Source organism: Haliotis rufescens, unplaced genomic scaffold (genome assembly GCF_023055435.1).
Source record: "Haliotis rufescens isolate VD_foot unplaced genomic scaffold, xgHalRufe1.0.p SCAF_102, whole genome shotgun sequence".
Classification (NCBI taxonomy): Eukaryota; Metazoa; Mollusca; class Gastropoda; order Lepetellida; family Haliotidae; genus Haliotis; species Haliotis rufescens.
This window is the reverse complement of record NW_025963783.1, coordinates 1003428-1028449: the sequence shown is the minus strand read 5'-3', so window position 1 is coordinate 1028449 and position 25022 is coordinate 1003428. Positions and strand designations below refer to the sequence as shown.

The 25022-nt window shown below is 39.6% G+C and overlaps 1 protein-coding gene across 1 annotated transcript; it reads left to right on the top strand.

The window, feature by feature from the left end:
* Window positions 1-6295: 6295 nt before the first annotated feature.
* LOC125377874 (sodium- and chloride-dependent glycine transporter 1-like) lies at window positions 6296-20902 on the top strand. The gene is made up of 7 exons (XM_048391947.1): window positions 6296-6299; window positions 6843-6955; window positions 7363-7491; window positions 8464-8563; window positions 10773-10873; window positions 11245-11412; window positions 18428-20902. Exons 1-7 carry the CDS (start codon window positions 6296-6298, stop codon window positions 18563-18565), a joined length of 753 nt encoding a protein of 250 aa, XP_048247904.1. The 3' UTR covers window positions 18566-20902.
* The last annotated feature ends 4120 nt before the right edge of the window (window positions 20903-25022 follow it).

Sequence of the window (25022 nt, the reverse complement as noted above, 5' to 3'; positions counted from 1 at the left end):
GACGAGAGGTCTGTCACATGACCGCGAAATTGACGTTCATAAGTGTATGAACGACACAATTTGACGTTCATATGTTTTTCACGAGACCGTGTTCTTGAAATGACGTAAACACTGACGGACTACTTACACATTCCTTGGGAAACCCCTGGGAATTCCCTAGCACGAAAACATATGTAAACATTATTTCTGATCATTTAAAACCTTTAATCTTGGTCTCAGCATTTCAGTATACATTAAGAAACGTAAGAGAGCTTGACTGCATGATTGTTCACGAATTTCCTCGCTACGGCCCATCCTAATGAACAAACGAAAAAATGCACATCCAAACTATCGTCAGTATCGACTCGATCTGTGTCTAGGCTGACAGTGATTGTCTCCAGCAATCTACGAATTTACCTTATAATAATAATACTCTTGAAAGTTCTATACAGGTCGTACATTGAACCATTTTCTAGTGCGGAATGCCATTCTTGATAAACATACTTATATATTGAACCGCAAAAGAAACGTCATCCTAAGTAACATTGCATCAAAAGTTGTCATTTAAATATCTGGGTAAATTTTTTAAAAGTTTCTAAAATGTAACATTACCTTGGCCTGAAAAATGAAATTTGATGATAAAAACCGATCGCCCAAACGCAGCACGAGAACGGCCATGGGAACCCGATGCACGTGAGTTCCGTGAAATGAACATGCGTTCCCCCATTTCTTGCCCTATAAATATCAATCCAGATCGAGTTACATGCCAAGATTGACAAGAAATCAGCGGACACCGATTGCAAGCTTGACAAACCGCCCGGCAAGTAGCCAATGCATTTCAAGTCCACGTAAGAACCATATACAGGCTCCAGCAACGGTACCAGACCACCAACACTACAGATGACCAAGGGTCACCACCCGATGTCAGGACCGTTAGATTGTGCGACAGCATCTTCAAGATCGCTTTGTTACTGCTGCGGAACCTGCTCGACAGACCACGGGGACACACCAGCGACACATCAGTGCGGACACCGTGCGTGGAAGATTGACGAGCAGACTCCTCCACTGTCACAGGCCACACAGAGAACCCATTCTACCACCAAGTCATCGCCGGGACCAGCCGTTACTGTATCTCAACAGCAGAGAGAGAGAGAGAGAGAGAGAGAGAGAGAGAGAGAGAGAGAGAGAGAGAGAGAGAGAGAGAGAGAGAGAGAGAGAGAGAGAGAGAGAGAGAGAGAGTCTGGCGACGCCGTGGAAAACGTTATTCGGATGCTTGTGTTGTTAAAAGAGACTCATGGGGTGGTCCGAGCATCGTGGTGAGGGGTCGAATTGGCCTTGCACAGAGTGTCGGCTATGTGGTCTTCCAGAACATCGGTCAAAGGAGAGGCAATGGTGTCACAGCAGCTCGGTACATCGATCAAGTCTTGAGACCGCAACCACGAGTTTCAGCATGATAAAGCCCGTGCGAGAGCAACAACAGACTTCCTCAGAATGGCATCAGAACCATGCAGTGGCCTGCCCTCGGTGCCGATTTTAATCCCATTGAGCACCTGTAGGACGAGAGTCAAAGACGGCTGAATGGCGTCCGACCCAGGCCGACAACTGCAGCTGAACTGCGTCAGGTGTTCCTAAGAGTGTGGCCTCAAGTGCCTATGGTCTTCATCAACCGCCTCATCCATTCCATGTATCGACGTCACACGGCAGTCATCAATGCACATGTCAGACCCACGAGATACTGACTTGTGATGCCATTTTCTCAGAGACTACAGTTGTGTTTCACTTTAAGAACATTTGAGACTTTAATTTCAACCTTGAAGATCAGTTTTGCCTAGTTTCATCTTTTTAATATGTCTCAAAGTATGTTTACAGTGTTTGGACAACTAAGGTTTCTCATATAATCTATACATGGTGACGTTTCTTTTGCGACTCAGTATAGATTCATGAAATTGTTTCAAAAAGAGTTTAACATCACCAACTGTTTGGTTTATTCATACAAAGCCGTTGCCATGAGAAAACGAAATGTTTCTAATGTGTGATGCCCATGTTACTTTGCCCAAGTCATCAAAATGCACAAACATATTATAAGCAAATTTGGGGATTCGGCATCCATGCTTTTCAAGTACATTTAACCAGTATTTAAAAAATCTAATTTGGGAGTTGATGTATAACGGGTATCTGTCACACTCGCCATAGAACATACAATTTGGTGTTGATGGGCCGACCGATTTTTTTCAGGCCTAAACATTTAGCTTTTCGAGACAATGGTATCCCTGAAATCCCCATACTTATGATCTATAAAACAAGGTTTGGGCATCAAATATGTAAAAAAAAATATATTCGGCGTAAAAGCCCCAACTTTCTGCGAGACAGACATAACATTAACTAAGGCCTTCTTTGCACGTGATGTTAAATCTGAAACACCTTTCTTCAAATACATTGTATTGGTAAACAATACACCAAGACATGTATAATGATTCAGAACATACACACATATACTTTCGAAAACACGATATTTATTTTATCGTAGTTAGCTCATAACTGCAATTCATTGGTGTAACATTCTAAAATGTTGAGATGTGTTTGTAGTCCAACAAGAGAATCTCATACTCATATTACATCATCGGCAAATAGGAACATCAAAGTTTCTAGTACATCTGTGAACATTTGAATAACATGCTAACTGGTAGCCATGAGTTCATAATACAATTCACTAATAAATAATGAGAACAATATCGGGCTCAAGATACATCCTAACCATCGTAACCACATCGTGCAAATGATTTGATATGTGAATACATAGCTTTTAATATCGAATACGTTTTCCCATGTGGACCAGTAGTTCGTAAACACCGCCATAGTTTATAACGATCAACGTAGTCAAACGCTTGTCAGAGGCATCTGCATAATGCTGAACGTTTTCTCACGAGAAACAGCAGCTCGGCATATCATAGAGTTTCTACTCTGGACAAACGACCACTGGGAGTTATCAGTATAGCCTACTGTGACGCCAATTCATTATTGCCACACATCTCTTCACACATGTAGTCATTTTCTGTAGTCACTCACAAGAAGGTAAAGCGTATTGTACATCATTACATCCTTACTATATATTCCACTCACAAGTAGGTAAAGCGTATTGTACATAATTACATCCTTACTATATATTCCACTCACAAGTAGGTAAAGCGTATTTAACATCGTTACATCCTTACTATATATTCCACTCACAAGTAGGTATAGCGTATTGTACATCGTTACATCCTTACTATATAATCCACTCACAAGTAGGTAAAGCGTATTGTACATCGTTACATCCTTACTATATATTCCACTCACAAGTAGGTAAAGCGTATTGTACATAATTACATCCTTACTATATATACCATCCAAAAGTAGGTATAGCGTATTGTACATCGTTACATCCTTACTATATATTCCGCTCACAAGTAGGTATAGCGTATTGTACATCGTTACATCCTTACTATATATTCCACTCACAAGTAGGTAGAGAGTATTGTACATCGTTACATCCTTACTATATATTCCACTTACAAGTAGGTAAAGCGTATTGTACATCGCTACATCCTTACTATATATTCCACTCACAAGTAGGTATAGCATATTGTACATCGTTACATCCTTTCTATATATACCATCCACAAGTAGGTAAAGCGCATTGTACATTGTTACATCCTTACTATATATTCCACTCACAAGTAGGTATAGCATATTGTACATCGTTACATCCTTTCTATATTTACCATCCACAAGTAGGTAAAGCGCATTGTACATTGTTACATCCTTACTATATATTCCACTCACAAGTAGGTATAGCATATTGTACATCGTTACATCCTTTCTATATATACCATCCACAAGTAGGTAAAGCGCATTGTACATTGTTACATCCTTACTATATATTCCACTTACAAGTAGGTATAGCATATTGTTCATCGCTACATCCTTACTATATATTCCACTCACAAGTAGGTATAGCATATTGTACATCGTTACATCCTTTCTATATATTCCACTCACAAGTAGGTAAAGCGCATTGTACATTGTTACATCCTTACTATATATTCCACTCACAAGTAGGTATAGCGTATTGTACATCGTTACATCCTTACTATATATTCCACTCACAAGTAGGTATAGCATATTGTACATTGTTACATCCTTACTATATATTCCACTCACAAGTAGGTATAGCATATTGTACATCGTTACATCCTTTCTATATATACCATCCACAAGTAGGTAAAGCGCATTGTACATTGTTACATCCTTACTATATATTCCACTCACAAGTAGGTATAGCGTATTGTACATCGTTACATCCTTACTATATATTCCACTCACAAGTAGGTATAGCGTATTGTACATCGTTACATCCTTACTATATATTCCACTGACAAGTAGGTATAGCGTATTGCACATCGTTACAACCCTACTATATATTCCACTCACAAGTAGGTAGGGCGTATTGTACATCATTACATCCTTACTATATATTCCACTCACAAGTAGGTAAAGCGTATTGAACATCGTTACAACCTTACTATATATTCCACTCACAAGTAGGTATAGCGTATTGTACATCGTTACAACCCTACTATATATTCCACTCACAAGTAGGTATAGCGTATTGTACATCATTACATCCTTACTATATATTCTACTCACAAGTAGGTAAAGCGTATTGAACATCGTTACAACCTTACTATATATTCCACTCACAAGTAGGTATAGCGTATTGTTCATCGTTACATCCTTACTATATATACCATCCAAAGGTAGATGCAGAACATCCGTTTTTTTCAAAAGGCTTTACTTTATCTGTCTGGCCGTGACAGATTAACTACAGTCATATGAAAACATCGGGTGTTCTTTAACTTCTTTTGAGTTGTATATGATAATACAATTGTTTGCTTTTTCTTAATGCTTCATGAATTTTAAATATGTTTCTACAAGCAAAGCGGCCGTTTGTGTGTAAAGCGTCCAGCTGATTCCTGGCTCTCCATGTCAAGCCGAGGTAACATGACATGATCGCCACACCAGCCTTAACTTACAACCTATCCTTGTCCATGTAGTATGCCTATTGATGTTTTAAGCGTGAGTTGAGCATAAGGGCTACCATGCCATTTGTAACATAGTTGTTTATTTTACAAAAGGCATCAATACCTTATCCCCAGCTCCAGTGTATGTAAGTATTACCCTTTGTCTTCATGGGTTTTCAAAATCATATTTTGGACATTTTCGATCGACATAAAATGATATAAATATTATTATTAATGTGACTGGATATGTTCGCACCAAGCTGCTACCTGGTAGTTTTGATTTTGGCTTTCACTAGTGAATTGTAGAAATATTGCACATGTTTACCACCACCAGTTGCAGTGTTTACAAGAACCGTCCATCAACTGTGCCAACACCTGTGGGGCATGATGGTTTTACCCGTCATGTTCGTCACAGGATTTGATAGAGATACCTATATATTCCAGTTTATGTACATTTTTACATGTATTTTAAAAAATGTGTACGCTTTGAAAAACGCCATAGCATTAATGGCTATTGTATTAATACAACATGTACTGAGGAATAAAAGAAACTATACCTCTCAGTTGATTTTATCATATTTGTAATTTACAAATGAAAATATCTTTATTATTTTTTTAAAAACATAAACTGTCCTGAGTCAGCATTCAAATTATACGTGTGCATGATATATTAAAAACAAAATAGAATTTGAATTAAAAGAATAATTCGCATAAAACTCAACTGCTGATTGATATGTGAGATATGGCAAATTAATAAAATTACTATTTTCGGCACAACTTTACAACATTTCAAAGATGGTAGGGGTCATGTGGTTGCAAATTCACTTTTTACCCCAGTCTTCCTTGAACCAATGTTTTCTTACACACAATTACCCAGTCAAAGATTTTTTTTTTTAAAACTGTTGCGGGAAAGAGTGATGATTCAATGGACATAATCACATTTAACAACAGACCCTTAAATTGTCAATCACATAAAAACAAACTCGGTATACTTTCTTTTGCCCCTCAGTTTAGCTTGGAATGTCGTCATCTTATACTGACTTGCACAAATTATCATTACTTTTCTCAGTATAATTTGGAATATTGTGTGTTCCTCTGTAGGAATGCCATCATCTGTACATTCGTCAGCGAGGGAACAAGCCTCTTCGCAGGCCTGGTCATCTTCTCAATACTTGGATTCATGGCTCATGAGGCTAACATCCCCATCAGTGATGTGGTGTCCTCAGGTATGTGGTAATTCACTTCACATTGAAATAATGAGTGAGTGAGTGAGTTTGGTTTTACGCCGCTTTTAGCAATATTCCAGCAATATCACGGCGGGGGACACCAGAAATGGGCTTCACAAATTGTAGCCATGTCGGGAATCGAACCCGGGTCTTCGGCGTGACGAGCGACCCCTTGAAATAATAAGCAAATAGTTTGGTAATATATTATTAAACGTATAAGTTGATAAAAGGTATCACTATTTATCCTGAGTAAAAGAGGGTTGTTTTAACATTATTCTTAACGGTGTGTTTGTTTCATCATAGCGGAAAGCACAACGTGAAGCAAATCAGTTGACCACCTTGGTGAAATCCCCGAGCATGGATGCGCACACTTCCCTGATCCTTATCGATACGAGTCTAAGATTCTGGGATTCCGGCTAGGTGGCCTTTGCCTGCATGAACAATGCTGTCACGATAGATCAAACCCCTACACGTGCCATAATATATTGTTATTTTTCAGCATAAACTTACTGACAGAAAGTTGATTGTGAATTTCGAGTTCATTAAATGTAATCATTCTCCGTTTTTTCTGTTCCAGGGCCAGGACTTGGCTTTGTGATATACCCAGAAGCCTTGTCGCAACTTCCGCTTCCGCAGCTGTGGAGTTTCGTCTTCTTTATTATGCTGATTCTGTTGGCCCTTGATTCGTTGGTGAGAAACCCTTTTTTCAGTAACGCTTAAATAACAGATTCTATTCCAGTGTTTATTATTGTTTTGGGATAAATGATCACACAAGTCATTGACATATACATAAACATAACAATTCAAGTATGTATTCAGAAGTTGGAGACAAATAAGAAGGTAAACAGTCCACGTTATCAGTGTAGAGCTAGTTACCTGAAGTTGTAATGACCTCCTCAATGATTGAAAAATAATACTCTCATCTAAATTAGCTTTCGCGAGGATCAAATCAGCTGTTACAAAGAGAGGTAATTATTGTGATTTAAAAACTCTGATTGACCAGTTATTTATCATAATATAAAAGTACATTAATATGTCAGTGTTAGTAATAACTTTGAACTGAATTCTTTCCAATATGTCTTTCTGTGGTTTGTTAGTTTTCATTAGTTGAAACGGTGACGTCGGCCATATTGGATGAGAACCCCTCTCTGCTGAAATGGCGAGTCCCTGTTACTCTTGGATACTGCCTTGTGTCCTTTCTGCTGGGGCTAATATTCACCACTGAGGTTAGCACATTCAGCGTTTATATAATTATGTTGTATCATGTGTACTTATAATAACGGTTATTAGGCCCTTGTTGGGGTGCCGGGTTAGAAATAATCCCAAACCAATGCTGGACGTAAGGTGTAACCAAGTGAATCCCGCGGTAAGTTTGTGATAACATAGTTGATAGCCTGTCCTCACACTCCGACGGCGTGGATCGTTGCTCACAATATCAATCACTGGATCACTGGAGCTTGGATATTGCTGAGTGGGGCGTTAAACAACAAACAAACAAATAAACCATAAAGCAAAGAGGACAATGTCGTTTCAGTGAATAAATACATCTTGTAAATAAAATCGACACAACCTTTCCATATCCATAATACATGTCTTCAAAAAAGCACAGGACCGCCTCCGTGGTCTAGTGGTAGAGCGTCCGCCCAGAGAGCGGAAGGTCCGGGGTTCGATCCCCGGTCGCCTCATACCTAAAGACGTTAAAAGATGGTACTTGTTGTTACCCTGTCTGGCGCTCGGCATTAAGGGGCTGAAACAAGGACTGGTCGGCTCGGAGTCAGAATACTGAGTCTGAGTGGGTATTGATGTTAAACTGCGGCATGGTATCTCAGTGAGCTAGCACTATAAATCGGCATCAGTCCGGACTAGTACAAGCAGCCACACAAACACACACACGTACATGCACGTCGCTATGTAAGTGCAATAATCTTGGACGCGACGTTAAACCCCATTTCACCTCACCAAAAGCAGAGTCGACTGTACGATTCCGACTATATCACGAGCATGTGTTTTTGAATCACTATCAAATAGTGATGACACCACCTGGAAATAACCCGAGAACATATGGTAGAAGTCCAAATAGGGAATTACTTTTTGTGACTGATACGAAAATTTCGAAATGTCCTCCTCATGCCTTCCATAAAACATTTTGAAAGCTTAACTGAGGCTCTGTCTTTTTAACATGGTCCCTATCATTTCAGGGTGGAATGTATATTTTCCAATTGGTCGACTGGTACTTTGTCGTCATATTCCTGATCTTCTACGGATTTCTGGAGTGCATCATTTTCGGATGGGTATATGGTACGTGAAGTAATATTGATATTATCATGTTGATGATGACTGAGACAGCGAATACCAACCAATAGAACAGGTGGCTATCCCGTCTTGGTGGACGTCGTAATGTATGAAATTGTTGCCTCGTCTTTGCGGGAACCAGGTTGTAAATAAACTCTACAAAACTCCTTCCATAATAAAAATAAACATTAATCTGAAACACCGAGCTATGTGGTATGTGCTGGCTTATGAGTGATAGCGGATGAGAGACACCAGATCACTTCATTGTATGTCAATAAGGCTTCATGAGAAAACATTTGACTGTTTCGTGTCATTTGACCGACTGTTATATTAAGCACCATGATTATTTACTGATCAAGTTAACTCAAAGTCGTCAAAATGTTTACTTAAAACACAGCTGACTTCAATTTACTTTCAATTCGACATTTGGGTTTGGACGCTGCTCCGTTCATGAAGCAGGTGATCAACAACTCGGTCGGACATGGTTATAGTATTCCAGACTGGCAAAGTGATGATAGGAATCGAGACTGGCAAAGTGATAATAAGAATCGAGACTGGCAAAGTGATATTAGGAATCGAGACTGGCAAAGTGATAATAGGATTTAAGACTAGCAAAGTGATCATAGGATTTGAGACTGGCAAAGTGATAATGGAAATCGAGACTGGCAAAGTGATAATAGGAATCCAGACTGGCAAAGTGATAATAGGAATCGAGACTGGCAAAGTGATATTAGGAATCGAGACTGGCAAAGTGATAATAGGATTTAAGACTAGCAAAGTGATAATAGGATTTGAGACTAGCAAAGTGATAATAGGATTTAAAACTAGCAAAGTGATAATAGGATTTGAGACTGGCAAAGTGATAATAGAAATCGAGACTGGCAAAGTGATAATAGGATTTAAGACTGGCAAAGTGATAATAGGAATCGAGACTGTCAAAGTGATAATAGGAATCGAGACTGGCAAAGTGATAATAGGATTTAAGACTGGCAAAGTGATAATAGGATTTAAGACTGGCAAAGTGATAATAGGATTTGAGACTGGCAAAGTGATAATAGAAATCGAGACTGGCAAAGTGATAATAGGAATCGAGACTGTCAAAGTGATAATAGAAATCGAGACTGGCAAAGTGATAATAGGATTTAAGACTGGCAAAGTGATAATAGGATTTAAGACTGGCAAAGTGATAATAGGAATCGAGACTGTCAAAGTGATAATAGGAATCGAGACTGGCAAAGTGATAATAGGATTTGAGACTAGCAAAGTGATAATAGGATTTAAGACTGGCAAAGTGATAATAGGAATCGAGACTGTCAAAGTGATAATAGAAATCGAGACTGGCAAAGTGATAATAGGATTTAAGACTGGCAAAGTGATAATAGGATTTAAGACTGGCAAAGTGATAATAGGATTTGAGACTGGCAAAGTGATAATAGAAATCGAGACTGGCAAAGTGATAATAGGATTTAAGACTGGCAAAGTGATAATAGGATTTAAGACTGGCAAAGTGATAATAGGAATCGAGACTGTCAAAGTGATAATAGGAATCGAGACTGGCAAAGTGATAATAGGATTTGAGACTAGCAAAGTGATAATAGGATTTAAGACTGGCAAAGTGATAATAGGAATCGAGACTGTCAAAGTGATAATAGAAATCGAGACTGGCAAAGTGATAATAGGATTTAAGACTGGCAAAGTGATAATAGGATTTGAGACTGGCAAAGTGATAATAGAAATCGAGACTGGCAAAGTGATAATAGGATTTAAGACTGGCAAAGTGATAATAGGATTAAAGACTGGCAAAGTGATAATAGGAATCGAGACTGTCAAAGTGATAATAGGAATCGAGACTGGCAAAGTGATAATAGGATTTAAGACTGGCAAAGTGATAATAGGATTTAAGACTGGCAAAGTGATAATAGGATTTGAGACTGGCAAAGTGATAATAGAAATCGAGACTGGCAAAGTGATAATAGGATTTAAGACTGGCAAAGTGATAATAGGATTTAAGACTGGCAAAGTGATAATAGGATTTAAGACTGGCAAAGTGATAATAGGAATCGAGACTGGCAAAGTGATAATAGGAATCGAGACAGGCAAAGGGATGAAACTTGATAAAGTGGTGTTAAGAATCAGTCATCCCCCATCCACTTTTTTGCAAACTATTTAATAATCTCTTTTTATCCAGATGTGTTTCTTTATTTCCTGATTTCAGGAGTGAATCGTGTCAGTGCAGACATAGAACTGATGCTCGGGAGACCGGTACCCTTCTTCTTCAAGATAAGCTGGTGCTACATCACACCTACCATGCTCCTGGTAGGGTCGTAAGCCAAAGCAACTCTCTCTCTCTCCCTCTCTCTCTCTCTCTCTCTCTCTCTCTCTCTCTCTCTCTCTCTCTCCCTCCCTCTCTCTCTCTCTCTCTCTGTGTCAGTAAGTACAATCATAATTCATTCTTGTTCAAAATAGCTGCAATATCCAAACCCTTTCGAGACGAGTGCCGAATCCGCAAAGGTATACAGGTATATATTTGATATTTACATTGTAACAGCAAGCTTTCTTTTGTCATAAGATATCAAATTGTAATTGGTTTTCTGCTGTCCCGTGTCTTATAAACAACAATCCTTTCATTTCTGTCCACGTCGATGAACTTATTAGTGAAATAGCCTTTTTTTGATTTGGCGTTCCAGATAACCTTCATTTTCACCATGGTCCAGTACCAGCCTCCGACCTATGGGAGGTATGTTTACCCCGACTACGCTGTTACCATTGGATGGTGCTTGGCCTCCATCCCCGGCATCCCATTCGTGGTGATGATGTTCCACGCCATCAGCAAGGAGGAGGGGAATCTGGTGCAGGTATGGAATCGCACTGAATTTACATAATATAAACCAGTTACATCATTCAAGAACATATTATATTGAGTAAAACAATGTGATGTCGTAATGATAGTGAGTTATGGCAATCTACGAAAAGCTTGATTTGAACTTACTTTGTTTGTCTGTCAAGATGTCAGTGAAGAGGCGAAGGCCAGGTCATGCATATGTTCTTTAGTAATTAACTTATATGTATATTGAGGAAGAACCTCTCTCCGTGGAAGTTGGGTTGTTTACGATGACGTGCCTCAGTTTGTCATGATACGTGGACTGAGTGTTAATCCGGCCCTATTCTCGGCATCCAGAGTGTTAATCCGGCCCTATTCTCGACATCGGTGAGCGGGTAGGAGTGAGAAGTTTCGGCCCAAATACACATATATACGCGATAACATGAGGCGGGGCGTTTATTTCTTTTTTGAGACATTTTATGAGACATCAACATTTTGTCGGATCTTAATACAATGTAATTTAATTCTTTTTAACCTTGTTTAAATAACGATGACTCCCTGAATACAACCCAACCTCAGCAATGTGGGGCATTTTATGAACAAAGGACTTACGTTCGTATTATTCCGAGATTCTCACAATTTTCACGTCGAATATCTGTACCTTTGCTCCAAATACCAATTATCATATCTCTCCAACGTTTGAATGCGATCGTTCGGCCATTGTTTATCTGCGTTTCCCAGCTACATCTATGGGGAACAACTCACTATACGCTTCCCTCGCAAAAATATCTTCGTCCAATTTACGACGTCATCAAGTTGCGAGCGTATGTTCGAATCTCCAGAATTGACGTCATGATAGATAAACGTTTCATCTTGAAATAAACCACGCTTCGTTCTTCATTGTTCTTTGCAATTTACCACGTAGCTATCTTATGTTTCGCGATAAAACATTGTTCTATCATGACCTCATTTCTGGAGATTCGAATGTGCGCTCGCAACTTGATGACGTCATGTACTAGACGACTTTATTTTTGAGAGGGAAGTGTCCAGTTAGTTGTTTCCCATAGATTTCGCTGGGGTACGCAGGTGAACGCAGTGGCCGAACGATCGCATCCAAATGTGGGAGATATATGACAATCGGTATTAGGAGAAAAGGTACAGATGATCGTCGTGATTATTGTGAGAATATGAGGGAAATACCAAACTTAACCCACCTGTTCGTACAATGGACTTGTCCAACATTGTCGAGGTCGGAATTTATTCAGGGAGTCATCATTATTGAACCAAAGGTAACTATTTTTAAAGCTTGCAAATTTTATCAACACCCTTGAAGAGATAATAATTTTGATATCTCATACAAGATATAACTCCTGGTCGTTGTTTATCGTACAAGTAAATAAAAGTACTTGTAGCTCGAGTGTACAGTCCAAAATATTAAAAATTCAAAACAAAACATAACGCCGAATTCTTCCCCCGAAATGTTTAATTCGTATCATGAAGGCGATTGCAGTTACATTGTTTATTACGTCATGTACCAGGCCATTGTGACATCATGCCACAGTTACATTATGACGTCATCAATAGGGAGTGGTCGGGTGGAGACGCAGGTGTATTTAGGAAATAAACGTTGTGTTTGGAAATTAGATTAACGTTAGACCGAATTGATACGCGTTCGGTTTAAAATGATTAATTAAATCGGTCCAAACTATTCGGTCTAACATTAATGTTATTTTTAAACACAGTAGGTTTATCTCCATTCGTTCCGCGGACGACAGTATGTAATCCGGCATGGCACGTGTGGCGAATTGAACTAGTCCGTGAAAGGGGTGGTAGGAGTCTTTCGTTGTTTTTTTTTACATTGTAACGTGAAAAAAATAATCGTCAAACGAATACCAACAACTTTTTGTTTAATGCAACATTTTGTTACGTTGTAAATAAGTAACAGCTTGGTTATATAAACCCTCCAAACACGACAGAAACCAGCTTACTGTTTGGTGTGCCGTAGTACTGTACCCTCTGCCAACACTACATGAAATGGCCTGACCGACTAATGAAATTTGGAAAGAGGCGGACGTGCGCATGCCAGATTGTACATTTTTGTGCAAGATTGAAATTTGTAGTGACAGTGGAGGATACTTGACTGTCTGTCGAATCTGAACCCTGCAGAATCGAAGAATAGTAATATTTTCTGATCGGCCGACGAGTCAGTGTTGTGACTCATCGAGGGCTGTTGATTTTAATGACCAGTGAGTTTGATGATTTCACGTGCCTCTCTATGCGACAAAAGAGTTGCATTGGTTGTTCTAACGCAAATGCGACTAACTTTGGATTCCTTGGAAATGGTTTTCATGATTTTGGACAGAGGAATGTGGCCAGGTGGTTTTAAGAGAGTACCAGTATGGATCACCAGCAGTGGCGGTTTTGAGGGAAGCTGGTAGAAAGCAGGATTCAGGTGGTTCAAGTTTGACATGTATTTTTGAACGATGCAACGGGGCACGAGGGAGTATCAGTGGCATAAATTCGGGGTTTTGCCTAACTCTTATTTTGCAAACCCCCTGGATGTCTGTTGGTGGATTAAGAATTGGTTCTTATGATAAACTCTATCCCAACGACGACACATGATTTGTATAAGTGCGCAGCGAAGCGGTCATAAAATCAGTAGCATTTTTGTCAATCCAAATTGACAATGTCTGAGTTTGGTGATTGTCCAATCAAATTCGAGTATTTCACGTAGTCATGGTAGAATGTGCAGTTTTCTTGGCACCGAAACTGCACTTTTGTTGCAATATTTAATTCTATTTAAAGCACGATAGAATTTATTAATAAAATATTGTTCTTTTAGGGTTCTTTTTAGTTTGTACGTTGTAGACATTTTATAAGAGGGAGTTATAGTAGATTTGATTTCCTTTTCCCGTGCACATGACAATGTGTCGAGATGTGCACTTAAAGGTATGCAATGTCTGAGTATTTTCTTTGCTTCTTGTGCACATGGATTCGAGCTCGCAAATATTTGTCCAATATATTGTTCTTTGCACCCCATGCAGTTAATAACATACATGACATGTCTGGTAGAACACTTTAAATCACCGTTTAATAATATTCTGTTACTGTGTTGCCCTCCATCATGCGCTGACTGGCCCCACAGTTGCCTCTGTTCCACTTTGTAACCCCACTCCACTCTTTTGGAGCACTTGCATCAAAGCGGGCTTTGGTTAAGATGTTCTTGCGATTCGGACTTCGACGTATCCTGTTAACTGTGTTAACAAATTTCAATGTGTTTTCATTCTTTTGTTCTGCTCTATATTGTTGACATTTGCATGGATTTTGTTGAACATATTTGTCCGTGGGTTATTGGTAGATACAAAGTCTATTGATTTATTGTTTGATCAGTCTTTGTGCTTGCTTGCTGATAATACCTTTCTGTCGAGACTTAGTGTTTTTGATATTCCAATGAGTGCTATCGGATGTCATCTTTAAGTAGCCCTTTGACTCCATCTTCCCGAGGCAAGAGAATTAACTGACTTTAAAAGTCCAGTTTCCACTCTTGCCGAACTAGGCTGGAATTCCTGGGCTCGATCGTAGCGCCACCAGTGGCTATTACGAGTTATGTCCTTTCTATGCCTCACCTATTGACCAATCAGATTCAACCTCTCGTATCACTTGCATTTGCTTCAACGGAAACGGTGGCGCCCAGTCAAGACGATCTGATTGATAATCAAGGTCTATATTGTGATAAAACGAGTCTTACATCGCGAAGTGCATCAAATCACGTGAGCACCTTGATTAAAAGCATGAACAGATTTAGAAAATATCTGTTGACAACGAGTTAGCGGTGCACATGTTTTGCAAATCCTGCAGTCGACCGAAATCTGCATAACACTTTACGAACCGGATTTCGATTTCGGTGCGCGATTTTGATTGGACTATGCATAGACTCGTTAGTCCAGCCAAAATGTAACTCCATAATACCAGCCGAGTTTGGCAAGGGTGGAAACTGAACTTTTATAGTCAGTTAACTCACTTGCCTCGGGAAGATGTTTGACTCCAGCAGCCTGTGATGACGTGTTTCGTCATGAGACATACTGGTACATATTCTTCGTGATAAGTTGTGAGGTAAACTTGTTGTGATGTGACTGGGATGACAGGGGGAAACGTGGGGTACTGATTAGTGTCTGTGACTTTGTAGAATATGTCAGTATCCACTCCAGTACCATGCTTGATAATCTCACTGTCAAGAATTGAGATTTTGTCTGAATCCGTTTGTAGAGTAAATGTTAGATTTCTTTCCATGTTATTTAACAGTGCCCTCAATGTATCTAGACTCGTCCGAAAGTGGCCAAATAGAGAAACAGTCATCCAGAAATCTTCTGTTGTGTGTGAAAACTATTTCAAACTCTTGACCATATGTTTTTCAATCCTGCATTAAATAGACCTAACCCCGCATGGTGCCTGGCCGTAAGATGGCTTGCATACCGCTCAGTGCCGTACTGGAATGACGTCTCGGTTTCAAATACGCATACATTGTATGAAAGTGTCACAACTTACGTATTGCTGCGCAAGGTGTACGCAAAATGTTTAACATTCAAAAAGACTTGATTGTCGTTCAAACAGTATCTAAATGCAGCAAATCTAAAGGTAAACGCACTGCTTAGCCATCGATTGCCAGTATTAGTTTGCTACTGTTTTACATTAATTGTAACATTTGAGCACCCGAATGTGGCAAGTAAAATCAAGCAAGCGCCCTTTTTGAATTCTAGATGTCCAATAATTTATACCATTGTAAAGTACATATCTTCACGATGATATACATCTGGCATTGTCATGTCAAAGTACACATTCGTTGAGAATTGCCCGTGAGTTTAATTTACCGATAAGCAATCCCGGTGAAATTGTCAGTGTTTTTGACGTCAAAACAAAACTGATAAAGTAATCGCGATTAGTTTATACTTAATAATAAAAACAGTTTCGGGGTAGTTGACATCGGACATTTTCAAATGACAAAATGTGAAGAATGACCAAACAGCCCTTACTATACTGAAATTGACATCGCTGAATATCGGACATCATTTTTATTTCACAAGATTATACTAAAGCTTGAAACGTGATTTTATTGGATGATACTTAAATTTGAAAGCACTATAAGTGTAGAGTAGGCTATATTTAATTGCGCAGGTGAAAGAAGAAACTATTGTTTAACAGTGCAATTATAATTAATATCTAGATTAAGTAAGGGAGACAATAACGAAAAATGTTATTACTTCGATTAGAGTATTGATCAATCTATATACTGTTCATGTGCTAAACAACTGAACAAATTGGTTTCACTATGGCCACTTATACATACATTCTCGTCTCACCTTCTATCTCACACTTGGCTGCCTTACTGAGACCTTTTCTAAAAACGAAAACGTTCAACTTTATGGATAACAACTTTTGGTTTATTGCATATACATGTACAGCGACGTTTCGATGACGTTTGTTCAAAATAAACTTGTATGCCCAGTCAATGAAATAACACGTATTCTTTCACATATTTTAATAAATGCGTCTTAAGAATTGTAACTCCACCTTGGTATGTACATTCAAGGACATACGTGGCAGTTTATTTCAAGTAAAGTTCCCCATTTCATCCGTTTCTATAAAAGTTTGAAATGATATAAGATTAATGAAAGTAATGGAATTATTTTCATAAAAGGAAAAGCAGCATATAAAATAGATTTTTAATGATGAACTTACGAAATAAGACAAGCAAAATCTTTTCTATCAATGGTTTTCATTAATTATATATTTCCTCTATTTCTTTTGGCCTAGTATCCATTATACTACCACAACATTAGATCAGCTTTTTGACGTGATAGTGAGTACAGTCTACTTCAATAATTTGTAAGTCTAATATTAATAAGATATAATAGCCATTGCCGAATGTTGAAGTACGAACCCTTTCGTGTTGCGATGATATATTCCAATATATATATTATCGTAACACACATGACTGGTTTTTAATTATCTTCTACAATCACAGCATGTTACATGTACATTAAATACACGGAAAATACAATTTCCGAAAACTAATCATAGCGCCATTATCACAGTTTGAACAAGACAACATTGATCCAGAGGATCAACACGGTGCAAAGAAATGTTGTAGCATACCTACCTATTGATGCAAGTACCTACACTGTCATAAAACGCACATGTATAACCCGGAAGATACCAAAACTTGTAATTTGCATGTGGTACATTCAGAATCAGGAATGACAATATGGCACATTTCAGTTTAAATATTTATGTTATATAAAAGTAGAAAACAAACATATTATGAAATTAAAACTAGTAGTATGTAATGACTTAATGAAACATTAACATATAACAAATAAGACACCGCGCCTGGCGTTGTGCAATGAAAGAAAAAAACAAATCGAAATCGAACGTAACAACACGAGCGGTTTACTTAAATGCGAAAAAGTATTGCTGTCATCATTTTGCCGATGTTTCAGTAGTTTTAGTTTTGTGTATCATCGACAGGAACTGGGGCCGAGGGACCATATGTGAAACCGACCGTGACAATATGGCGTCGACCCATGTTTAGATATCGTGGCCACACTTTTTTGAAATCTCCCTTTGCGACAAAATTCATTCACACGGTAATACACGCTACAGGAGTTATTTGGTTAGTCATACGTGACTCATTTCATATAAATAGAGGTAACCTGAGTGAGTGAGTGAGTTTGATTTAACGCCGCTTTTAACAGTTATATCACGGCGTGTCAACTGAATGTGGGAGGAAAGCCCGAAGTGATGCAAGTCTCAGACGTTTTGCCATATAACTGCACAACACGCCTACGTCATCCCCCGCTGTTGATACATGATGAATGAAAGGAATGAAACATTTCGGTTGTATTCGGCGTTTTGCTGTGATCTAAATTTTAGATATGTTGAGTTATTTCCCTTAAAATGTTGAGTTATTTCTCTTACAACCCAAATATATATATTTGTCATCAATTTGTAAGTTCAATTTGTGCACAGATTGCTCTTATGCCATGTTACAGAGATTCCAGAAGTCCCTGAAACCTGACAGCTCCTGGGGACCATCCAAGTCGTCATTGAGGGTGTTTTACATGGACAAACACAACAAAGCCAACCCTCTGAAAGACACCTTCATTTCATCGCTGTCTTGTAGATCATAGATATACATGGACATGTTTTGTAGAAAACAATTGTCTTCGATGTGATGTGATTTTATGCTAGGCATTTATTCAAACCCGGTGTTGTTGATCAATCTCCGCGTCTCCGCGGGATATATATAACCACGATTAGTAGTCCCGTATTTCAGCACTGAATAGAAATAGTAGATGTTTCTGTACATAGTAAGTGATAAAACATTAGCTGAATAGGCAGTGTTGAAGTACATGTACATTTTCAGAACTTCTTTTGCAAGACACGTGCGGTCCAGTGGTTTGGCCAGGCAGCTGATAGTGACTCTACGGTGTTAGAATCTACATCGAAACGTCGCTATATGCAATACACCAATCAAACAATTACCCCGAGTGAGCCATGAGTGAGTGATAGCGATTTTTTCCTTTACATTTTTATTGCATAGAGACCATTCTCACTGTCACATGCAAGGCACGTGACATTGCTGAACTTGTAGGATTGATCAGTATTGTTGGTCATGGCAACTGCACATTTAGTTACATTGTAGCGTTCGGACAGTTTATGTTGAATAATTGGCAGTCTTTGCTGTTTATTTTGTAAATGAGTCTTTTATGCAAATATAACTATTACATGTAAAGGGTCATTATTTCTTCCCGGGAGACCAAGAGGTATCTTCCCCATGTTAAGAACGTTTTTCAATTCTGTTTTTTCAAGAAGCCAACTTTCCATGTGTGTCCAAATTGGACGAATAGTTCTACACCCTCAAAACAACTTGTGGTATAGATTCTAATTCTAATTTACAATTTACAAACTTGGTATTGACATCATTCTTTGAATTTGGAAAAGGTCAGAAAATGGCAATTTTGATCTATTAAAGGTTAATGAACCGGACCGCCTTCACGTTCTATACTTTCCTTATCAATTCTGAGGTGGTTGGGCCAAATCTTGTGACCGAGAATGTCCTCATTGTGTGTTGGAAGAATACCGTCAGTGAAGTCAAACCAAGCTACAATAAAATCACAATAAAAGGTGTTTCTTAATTTGGTTTCAAATGATTACAGTTTAGTTCCATTATATCAAACGAATTTAAACGAATTCTACTTTGGTATCGTTTTGATTTATTCCTGTCTTATTATTGAAAACTTTTCAGCTGATTAATTCTTTGATTGTTTCACTATTATTTGTTTCCTTCTTATTTTATCAGGGTTATTTTTCAAAACAAAGTTAAAACATTTATCAAGTGACTTGATCTGGTGGATGAGGTGTAGAAGAAAACAGGAGGTTTGGTTATGGTAGGATAAGGAATTTAATATTGTAAGTCTTCCAAGCGCAGTCAAGTTTCTAGCGGACCAAATATTCATGAGTTTTAAATGATTTAACTTTAATTTTTTATCACTATAGTTGATGTCCGATTTCATCGAGTTCTAAACTATATTTTATACCGTGGAGTTAAACGAGATAGAATGAAACGTCTGCACACATACGTACATTGACAACAATACTTATAGCATGGTTGATATAGTGATAATGCAAATGTTTTTGTCGCTTTTACTTATATGTCAATGTTTATGTATATGTATCAATGATCTAATGTATAGTCCTACATGGCTTGGACGGTAACAAAGTATACAATAAAACACGTATTACAGTTACAATTGAATCAGTAAGTAGGTAAATAATTGATGTTTGGCTTCCTTGTTTATGTTAATCTGAGTGAGTGAGTTTGGTTTTACGCCGCTTTTAGCAATATTCCAGCAGTATCACGGCGGAGGACACCAGAAATGGGCTTCAAACAATGTACCCATGTCGGGATTCGAACCCGGGTCTTCGGCGTGACGAGCGAACGCTTTAACCACTAGGCTACCCGACCGCCCCTTTATGTTAATCTGAGTCGGTATTTTGTGGCCACGAAAAAGTGAAAACGTTTTCAGGTCAATAGAAACACATCCTGTTTGACAGGAAAAATAAACATTCTATTTGTTATGCATTTTCCTTTTTGAATATGTGTATCGTTGTGTTCCTCATAATAAAGATGTTGACATCCATAAATGTTCTTCACTACAGTCGATGTCGATTATTTCATCAGGGTCTAAACTAGATTGTATATCTGAGAGTAAAAAGGGCCCTGAGTGAGATTGACATTGACAACAATACTTATATTATAGCATTGTTAATATAGTGATTATGCAAATGGTTCTGTCGCTTTTATTTGTATGTCAATGTTTATATATTTGTCTTTAGTTTCATAATAATCCCACATCGTATACATTGCTTCAATATCTTGTCCTAGATTGCTTTGGCTTTTACATCGAAACGATGCAACCCACATTGTAGCTACTTTCAATGAGTCAATAAATCAATAATTGATATACGGCGTCCCTTATTTGTGTTTATCTCGGAGTCGATATTTTATGGCCAGAAGTGAAAACGTTTTCAGGTAGTGAGATGATAAACACATCCTGTTTGACAAAAAAAGTAAACATTCTATTTGTTATGCATGTTCTTATCTGAATGTGTGTATCATTGAGGCGAACCAGTAATGGCTTAGTGTTTGGTTATACCTTATGTGTTTAAGTAAACAAAGTATTTCATTACTAAATATATAATAAAATGATTTATTAATAGAACAATATATTTCATTAAGAATAAAATGATTTGTTAAATCTATTAACGAGTCTATCTGTGGTGTTACATGAAAGACATTATACAAATTAGGTGATTGTATAAATTTGTCTTCATATTTGTTGCGTACCCGTTGGGAATCCACGGGTCCCTTTACCTCCCGCGTCATGAAAACCGACTAGGGAGTAGGGGCCAGGTGAGATGGCTGATTGTGTGTCATGAGATCCCTTAGGTAAGAGCTAGGTGAGAGGGCTGATTGTGTGTCATGGGATCCCATAGATAGGTGCTAGGTGAGAGGGCTGATTGTGTGTCATGGGATCCCATAGACAGGTGCTAGTTGAGAGGGCTGATTGTGTGTCATGGGATCCCATAGACAGGTGCTAGATGAGATGGCTGATTGTGTGTCATGAGATCCCATAGACAGGTGCTAGGTGAGATGGCTGATTGTGTGGCATGAGATCCCATAGACAGGTGCTAGATGAGATGGCTGATTGTGTGGCATGAGATCCCATAGACAGGTGCTAGGTGAGATGGCTGATTGTGTGTCATTGGATCCCATAGACAGGTGCTAGGTGAGAGGGCTGATTGTGTGTCATGGGATCCCATAGACAGGTGCTAGGTGAGAGGGCTGATTGTGTGTCATGGGATCCCATAGACAGGTGCTAGGTGAGAGGGCTGATTGTGTGTCATGAGATCCCTTAGACAGGTGCTAGGTGAGAGGGCTGATTGTGTGTCATGGGATCCCATAGACAGGTGCTAGGTGAGAGGGCTGATTGTGTGTCATGAGATCCCATAGATATGTGCTAGGTGAGATGGCTGATTGTGTGGCATGGGATCCCATAGACAGGTGCTAGTTGAGAGGGCTGATTGTGTGTCATGAGATCCCATAGATAGGTGCTAGGTGAGATGGCTGATTGTGTGGCATGGGATCCCATAGACAGGTGCTAGTTGAGAGGGCTGATTGTGTGTCATGGGATCCCATAGACAGGTGCTAGGTGAGAGGGCTGATTGTGTGTCATGGGATCCCTTAGATAGGTGCTAGGTGAGAGGGCTGATTGTGTGTCACTGGATCCCGTAGACAGGTGCAAAGTGAGACGGGTGATTATGTGTCATTGGATCCCATAGACAGATGCTAGGTGAGACGGGTGATTGTGTGTCACTGGATCCCGTAGACAGGTGCAAAGTGAGACGGGTGATTATGTGTCATTGGATCCCGCAGACAGGTGCAAAGTGAGACGGGTGATTATGTGTCATTGGATCCCATAGACAGGTGCTAGGTGAGACGGGTGACTATGTGTCATTGGATCCCATAGACAGGTGCTAGGTGAGACGGGTGATTGTGTGTCATGGGATCCCATAGACAGGTGCTAGGTGAGACGGGTGATTGTGTGTCATGGGATCCCATAGACAGGTGCAAGGTGAGACGTGTGATTGTGTGTCATGGGATCCCATAGACAGGGCGAGAGGGTTGATTTCAGGTCATGGGATCCCATAGAAAGGCGCTAGGTGAGACGGATAATTGTGTGTCATGGGATCCCATAGACAGGTGCAAGGTGAGACGTGTGATTGTGTGTCATGGGTTCCCATAGACAGGGCGAGAGGGTTGATTGTGTGTCACGGGATCCCATAGAGAGGCGCTAGGTGAGACGGGTGATTGTATGTCATTGGATCCCGTAGAAAGGTGCGAGGTGAGACGGCTGATTGTGTGTCATGGGATCCCGTAGAAAGGTGCGAGGTGAGACGGCTGATTGTGTGTCATTGGATCCCGTAGAAAGGTGCGAGGTGAGACGGCTGATTGTGTGTCATGGGATCCCGTAGACAAAGCGAGTTGAGATAAACCAAAGACTGCAAATACTACTAAGGGAACCTTGATCTATTTTCCAAGAACATATGACGTCCGTTGTATCGCCATCTCTCATCTCGTTATTGTAAGTGCGTTTAGAACTGGAATGTCTTCCTCTCCACGCCCACGACTAGACATTGGTGTCGTTGGCACAAACATCTGAACATGTGTGACAGTGAATGTAGATTGTGTTACCGTTAAACGGACTATCGACGTCGACACGAGGTGTCAGCTCGACAGATTGAACCCTTGTCGGGAAACAAACATGTCTTTGGTATTACACGTCAACCACAAGACTGCTTCACTATTCCAAGTGACGCCTGGTCCATTCCATTAGACAAAGATGTGTTGCTTGCATCGCAACCAGAGGTGGACACACACGCTATTGGTTTTGAAATTGAAATTTGTTACGAAGCAAGCACTTCCAAGCTAATGACATGCATTAAGAGACAGCCGCTAGGATGCGTGTCCCACGTGAACTTCCTGAAATCCCAAATGCCGCGATACGATGAATGCCGTGGGATCACGGGGTCCGCGTATTATGTAAGCAGTTTTGAGGAAGTTATTATATTTAGATGCTCGCATTATCTGTAAAATTCAGCATGGATGAATGCATAGCGTTTCAGAAAATATTCTGTGGTGTTCAGGTGACACTGGACTGGTCAAGAACTGTGTGGAAAGTGCCGGAAGCGCGTTTGACTGTAGAAGTGGAGCAGGCGCGTGCCTGCCACCTCACAACTCATCTCACATTTCATCTGACATAACATCCATACCAGCTACGGATTCCCAGGCGAGGCCTATATTGGAAACTAGACCACCGTTGCGGTTGGCTGAGTATTATTATCAGTGAACTTTTTGCTATCACCTGTGCCATCATATTTTGTATTTAATACTGAGTGTGTCATAGCGACTGATTTGGGACAACCATTGTCTGAAGTACATTTTATTCCAAAGACCCTGTAGTCATGACATGAGTATGTCTCCATAACTTAATTGCCATTATTTAAAGGCGATAATCCCTGTTGTTAATCCTCACCAACATTTCATTGTCATTTATTGACTGTCAGCCAACCTGGGCTACCATATCACTTCCCGTTAATTACTGTTATTTATAGTATGACATTTATTGCCTAATTGATCATCCACTGAGCTGTGTCGGTTCATCACGCCCATATGTCCCATGTCCAGAGCAACGTCATTGTCTCTCTGTCTGTCCATTGTTGTTTGTTTCTACATATGTGTTAACATTACACTGTTAGTCAGCTTGGAATTCCGAGTGCTGGTGTCGGGATGACCTCGAGCAGGATGTGCCGCTCGTAGGAAACGTCCTGAGGTTGAGCTGGAGCTCCGCTCACCTCTTGTATGCCTGAACTGGAAGGTCCGCTCATCGCTGTGTTTGTGTTGTCAGAGCAGGTATTCCGCTCATTGTGTATTTGTTGTTTATTGTTTACATGTTGTGCATAAAACGTTCCCGAACAGTGATGTCGATTTTGTCCTTGATTCCCCAAAGAGCCAATTCCCCGTCAACACGCGCGTTGACATCTGCCATTGAATATTGTACGACAACGTGTATTGAGTTGTTAACTTATTTAATTGTGTAATACAATTGCCGATTGTATAATATTTGTCGGTTTTACACTAAATCCCTTTACATACAATTTTCTGGGTTAAATAATTGTTTCAATTTGAGAATCAACACGTAACAGTAACCACAGTTGTCAATGGAGTATACCTGCTGTATACCTGTGGACGGATAGAGAATAGCGAGGTGAAACAGTGTACTCGTGTCCGTGTTCAACGGTGTCAGTCTCGAGGTAAGCATAGCATATGCCAGCCACCAGATTGTCTCGCCCTTGATCTGCGAAGTGTACGTTTCACACCATTCTATTCACAAAATGCGTATTGTATGACTTGCCACATAAGAAAAGGCTGAAGGCTAACTTGACCCACCTGTAAGGTGAGCTTTATTGTAATTCCCAGAGTGCGGTGACACTAGACTGCGCCTGCGCAGTCGGGTCCAGCCA